Consider the following 6,744-nt stretch of genomic DNA (forward strand, 5'->3'; position numbering starts at 1 on the left):
GCAACAAGGTGGGAAAAAGAGTACTCAAATACCAGAGGTAGAGTAATATGCTTTATTTAAAAGTAGCAGAAATATTACAAAAGACTGTTACTCGTAGTTTCACGTTCCCGTTCATCGGAACGAGAACGTGAAACTACGTGTAACAGTCTTTTGTTATATTTCTGCTGCTTTTAAATAAAGTATATATATATATATATAGAGAGAGAGAGAGAGAGATAAGAGAAAATAGAATGAAAAACCACGGAACACTTGTATTATATGGTTAAAGATTATATTTAAATCATCATGTTAGAAAAATGTTAGGAAATTTTGTGTGTAAGGACATTGCTTTTGGAGAAATAACCGGTTTCGTATTCTCTTTTCAAATTTCTCATATTTCTTTACCGATATTGCGTCATCTCTACGCTAGTTTTTGCATTCTTTTATACATCCAACCACGTGCTTTTGTATACCATCTCTCTCAACCATATATATATGCACACACACACGCACACTCACATATATACAAGTGCATATATTTGTATGTATTTATATGCAGTATTGAAATTCAAGCCAACATAAGATGCGCATATAAGTACATTCTTTAATGAGTAATTCATGTTATAAGTTTATTTTAATGTATTATATTTTGTTAGAATTCACGACGTGGATTTACACCACAAATTCATATTACACATATAACAGGCATGTTAGCAAAATGCCATTTCGTTGTGTTATAGCTCTCAACATTAAGACGAAAATTATGACACATTAAAATAGATTTATATCATATGGATTACTCTGTAAAGCATACACCTAATCTTCTCTCACTCGATGGAGTAACTTTTGTTGATCTTACCAATAACGGAGCAGTAAATGAGTAAACGATATGCAGTAGAACCTCGGTTTACGAACGCTTCTGATCACGAATAAATCGTGCTTTATACATACATATATATATATATATATATATATATATGTGTGTGTGTGTGTGTGTGTGTGTGTGTGTGTGTGTGTGTGTGTGTGTGTGTGTGTGTGTGTGTGTGTGTGTGTGTGTGTGTGTGTGTGTGTGTCTGTGTGTATATAAAATAGGACAAGAACGCAAAACATCCAGACAGACGATACAAAGAAAACAAGGACGGGTCATTCGGAGTTTTCTTTCCTCAGTCGAGTTCCAGATTATCCTTGCAGTTTCGGCTGGTTATACTCAAGATTGCTCCAATCTGGCCAGCCCCAAGGAAAAACTAATCTAAGAGCATTAGATTCCTTGGAAGAAAGCAGCGAATGTATACAAAAGCAAGGTGTGGCGTTCAGTCCCACTGAGTAGCATCTTTGGTCGGAGGTGGTGGTCTTCTACTATAGCTCTGGTCCGACCAAAGCCTTGTGAATGGATTTGGCAGACGGAAACTGACAGAAGCGCGTCGTACACACACACACACAAACATATATTTGTGTGTGTGTGTGTGTGTGTGTGTGTGTGTGTGTGTGTGCATTTATATCAATAATCTGAATGGTTTCCATTTCAGTCCCACAGTCCCCGAGGCTATTGCATAAGACACCAAAGTGCAGTACCTATGGTTTCTTATACAATAGACACAGGCTAAACAATATATATGTGTATTAAGTATGCTCGTATGTGTGTATGCACTTCTGAATGTGCGAGTGCGAGTATGTGTCAGTGACATTGTAAGTATGTATACATCTAACTCATTTATTTTCACTTTAATATTAAGCTCAACTCTAAGATGGCGAGCTGGCAGAAACGTTAGCACGCTGAACGAAATGCTTAGCGTTATTTTGCCCATCATTATATTCTGAGTTCAAATGCCACCGAGGTCGACTTTGCCTTTCATCTTTTCGGGGTCTATAAATTAAATACTAGTTACGTACTGTGGTTGTTCTAATTGACTGGCCCTGTCTCCCAAAATTTCGGGCCTTGGGCCTAGAGTAGAAAACAATCGTTAACACGCTGGACGAAATTCTTAGAGCGGTATTTCGCCCGTCACTACGTTCTGAGTTCAGATTCCACCGAGGTCGACTTTGCGTTTCATCCTCTCATCTTTCGCGGTTGATAAAACAAGTACCAGTTGAACACCTTCCCCAAGCTGCCCTCGTGGCAAAAAATTAAAGCATTAATTTCAGCTCTATCAACTAAACAGAGAATTAATAGATATTTGATGTGTTTGAACAGTAATCTTGAACAAATTTAATCTTATGATGTTGAAGAAACCGCACAAGACATCCGATCACTTCCCGTTCGCGATCAAGTATACTATCTAAACAGATAAATATATATGTTTAGATAAGACGACTAACCTTTGAAATGGAAGGCAACAGCTGATAGCGTCCTTGATCCATTTCTGTTTTTTTTAAAATTATTTTTTATATAAATTACTGTTGAAGTATTGAAACGAAAGGGAACAAGGTAACTATGTTGATGATTATTATTATGGTGCTGAAGCATTACTAATAATGCTGCCTTGTTATTCGATCTAATTCTATGTATGTATGTATGTATGTATGTATGTATGTATGTATGTATGTATGTATGTATGTATCTGTCTATCTATCTATCTATGTGTGCATGTGCATGCGTGTGTACATGTGAGACTTAATGATCATAACAATTTGTTTTTTAATATTGTTGTAATTTTGACTTCCAGTATTCATTATAGGTTCGTTATTAATAGGTTTACTCAATCGGTCATTGATCGGGTTGAGAAAAATTGAATGAGCGAGAAAATTAATCCCGAAAATTGGTCGGAGTTATTTCTGGTTATAACCAAACCGAACACTGATAAAATGGTACGGTCATGGGAATGGGGCGAAGAGAGACAACAACTATAAGATGAGTGGGAGAGAGATAAAAGGGAAATAGGAAGAAAAGTGATGACTTGGAAAAGAAGGACTAAAGGGAAATGAAACAAAGAAAGGAAGAAAGGAAGGAGGAGGAAAAATAGCGGGGGAGGGGGCGAGTATTCGTAAATTCTAATGCTTTAATTTTTAATTGTTTGATCTTAATTTTAATCCTTGATTTTTAAAGTTTAATTTTTTAAAATTCTACAAATTTAATTTAGTTTAAAATTATATTTGGCCTTCAATTTTATTTTATTTTATTTTATTTGCTTTTTAAGATAACGATTTTATTTTTATTTTATTTGCTATTTATTTTATTTTTATTTTATTTGCTTTTTACTTTTATTTGGTTTTTTAGAATAACTTAAATTTTTTTAAAATTTTTAACCTTACATTTCTCTCTGTCTTTAATCAACATCCAATATTACCAAAACTTTCTCTACCTTCCCACCATGATATAATTACTGCTGATTTATCATTCCCTTTTCTAATGTATATATATTTACAGACATACGAAGGAATTCTTTCAGTTTCCGTCTACCAAATCCACTCACAAGGCTTTGGTCAGCACGGAGCTATATATTCGTACGGGTAGTCTCGAGAGAAGTAATTCTCCTTCTAGACAGTATGTCTATAAACATACTGATAAACCAAAAATGACGATACCAGATTACAGGACGCATGCGCTTCAGCATGCGTATCACTACTATTCATTAGCTCTGTATACCGTGCCGCCATTCACTGGCACTGAGATCTGATCGTTCTCGTCAGAATATATTCGACGCTACTACGTGAGCCTCTAATTTATTCCAGCTTGTTAAAGCCCTTCGCACATCTACAAGTGTACCATTTGCTACTCAAATATTATTGCTCTTAGTGGACATGGATAACGACAGGGCATACGCAGCTGATGAAGTGTAAGGACGTAGAAATGCATGCCCTCAGTGGTGCGTTTACACCCTGATTGCATCTATATGAAGAATTTCTTCTCTCGAGTTAGTTGTGCAGCGTATTTTTTCTTGTCCGAATGTACAAGAAAAATTCTTCTATGTATGTATGTATGTATGTATGTATGTATGTATGTATGTATGTCCGTATGTATATATGATGAAATGTCTTTCAGGCTGCAGAGAGCAACTGATTCCTTCTGGTCTCTTCAGTCTCGTATCTGGTCCCAGTATGTCATCACAAAACAAACAAAAATTGCTGTGCACCGTGCATGTGTATTGACATCGTTCCTTTACTCACGTGAGACATGGACCTTTTACATACGTCAAGTAAGAGACCTTGAACGCTTTCATCAGAGATGTCTCACACACATTCTGAATGTTGGCTGGACCTTAAAAACTCCAGACACACGAGTCCTGAGGACAGTTGATATCTTGAGTATTGAGGCGATGGTGCACAAGCACCGGTTACGTTGGACTAGACACCTTATTAGAATGAAGGATAGTGGGATCCCTAAACAGAAGATATATGAGGAACTTGTGAATGGAAAAAGATCCCGGCAGAAACCAAAGCTGCGATTTAAGGACTGTGTCAAGTCCTCATTAAAGGCCTCTGATTTGCAGGAGACTGACTGGAAGAACCATGCCTGTCATCGCCACAGATGGAGGAAGCAGGTTAAGGAGGGGGTCGACACTTTTGAGAGAGCACGTATCCAGCATGAAGAACTTAAGCGTGCTGCTCGAAAGCGCACTGAATGGGGAAAGCTTGGTTTGTAATGTTTGCAGACGAGTATGCTTGTCAAGAGCAGAGCTCATTAGCCAGCAACGGCTATGTTCAAATCCATAATATTAATTAGTCCTAGAGTGCACAATGTTCCTAAAGGTCAGCAATGGTCTTTCTCGGTCACCATGTAAGTATGGTGGACGGCTATCATGTAAGTATGTATATATCAATGTGTGTGTATGTATGCATGCGTGAGTTATTCATTTACATATATAAACCTTCCTAGTTGCATTATTCACAAATGAATTTTTTTGTTTTATTTCAGGTTTTACCATAATATATCTACTTACAAAACTGCATGCCTTATTACATGGAATCTGATACTTCCGACCCCTCATCACCATTTCCAGATGATTGCAGAATAGATAGAATTGCTATAAATTTGCTTCAGCAGCTGCATTTGAAAGAAAATAACCTTTTAAGGAATGTTAATAACATCATTAAATATCAACCTCTCACGGCCAAAAATATTTTCACGCATAATATTCATGGTTGGACCTTTGCACATGCCTGCGTTTTACGAGGCAATAAAGAACTAGTAGAAAAGGTCCTAGATTCTGGAATAAGTATCAACAGTCAATTAGGTGAATCGACTGACGGAATCCCAGGTAACTGCACGTTGTTGCATATAGCAGCGTATAGAGGTGATCCGCAAATCGTTGAATTTCTCGTGTCTCGTAAAGCAGATATATCTGCCGAAGATAGCTTCAAGGATAAACCGATCGCTTATGCTCGACATCACAAGCATCACAAAGTGATTGCATATCTCGAGAAAGCTTCCCAGAAACACAACTTTGAAGACAATGTTCAGAAACGGTTCAAGTTTTTTTCAAATCTTTCAAACAGACTCACCCGTGTTCGTTGAGAATATTATGTAATAGTCAGACATTCGCATAGACGCACACACTCACATGGATACTCATATACTAACAAAAACATACACGCATATACAAATTTGCTTGGACATAAGCACATACATACACTTATGCTTGAACTGCTGCACATATCAAAATGTACGTAAATAAATGCAACATCCAATGGCTATTTAGTACGACCAACCAGCTATGTCGACATCATTACAAAAGTATAAGCGCAGTAATGGCTGTATTGTTAAGACGCTCGCTTTACAACCACATGGTCTCAAATTCATCCCCATTGCGCCGTAACTTGGGCGAGTGTCTGCTAATATAGATCCGGGCTGAGCTATGTCATGTGAATGAATTTGGCCGACGGAAACTGCATGGAAGCCCATCGCGTATATATATATATACATACATATATATATATATATATATATATATATCAGGGATGTACCGCTTGGGTAGGCAGTGCCTACCCTGAATAAAATAGATCGATAGTAAGTTTCCTTTTATGGCAAAATATGCACATAATTCAATAAATCTATGAAGGTTGTTCTGACTACTATGCATAAAACGCAAAATATTTTATCTTTTTGTAAATTAGGTAGGCATAATTCGCCCCTGCCTTTCAATCTCAGTATTAAAGCTACGCATAGTACTGCTGTAATACACATACTGCGTTCATTCCTACAACAACGTTTTCTTTACGCTCTATAAAGGCACAAGTAAATCTGTCTCCAACTCAGTCGCACGTCTGTGTTTCGCTTATTATTATTTTTTTTTCTTGTGTGTTTTACTACATAAACATCACCAACTGCTTACCCTGAGTAATTACTGACGGCACATGCCTGATATATATATATATAGTCTCATATTCTCCTCCGCGATAAGCTATTATTGAGTTCCTTGTTATTTCTTCTAACGATCGTTATAAATGTGCGTGTGTGTTTATCTGTATATTCCCGGATTACGTTTAACTTTTATCTTCTATCATTCACTTGTTTTAGTTATTGAAATGTGGCTATGCTGAGACATCATTTTAAAGCGTTTAGTCGAACAAATTGATCCTAATACTAATTTTTTTAAAATTCTGTAACTTAGTCTATCAGCTTCTTTTTGCCGAACCGCTAATGTACGGAGAAGTAAGCAAACTAACATCGGTTCCAAGCGGCGGGAAACTAATATAATTACACATATATGTATACACACACACACGCTCACTGATCTATCTATCTATCTATCTATCTATCTATCTATCAATCTATCTATCTATCTATCTATCTATCTATCTATCTATCTATCTATCTATCTATATATA

At 36.7% G+C, this 6,744-nt stretch overlaps 1 protein-coding gene across 2 annotated transcripts in view; it reads left to right on the forward strand.

The window, feature by feature from the left end:
• The window catches only part of LOC106872742 (GA-binding protein subunit beta-1), a 7,236-nt gene extending 1,065 nt beyond the window's left edge, over positions 1-6,171 (forward strand). For both annotated transcript variants that reach the window (XM_014919831.2, XM_014919840.2), the window contains exon 2: positions 4,832-6,171. In XM_014919831.2, coding sequence (XP_014775317.1) covers positions 4,865-5,431 — 567 coding nt within the window. In that variant the 5' untranslated portion in view covers positions 4,832-4,864 and the 3' untranslated portion in view covers positions 5,432-6,171. The remainder of the gene's footprint in view (positions 1-4,831) is intronic.
• Positions 6,172-6,744: the final 573 nt, after the last annotated feature.

Source organism: Octopus bimaculoides, chromosome 4, assembly GCF_001194135.2.
Source record: "Octopus bimaculoides isolate UCB-OBI-ISO-001 chromosome 4, ASM119413v2, whole genome shotgun sequence".
Classification (NCBI taxonomy): domain Eukaryota; kingdom Metazoa; phylum Mollusca; class Cephalopoda; order Octopoda; family Octopodidae; genus Octopus; species Octopus bimaculoides.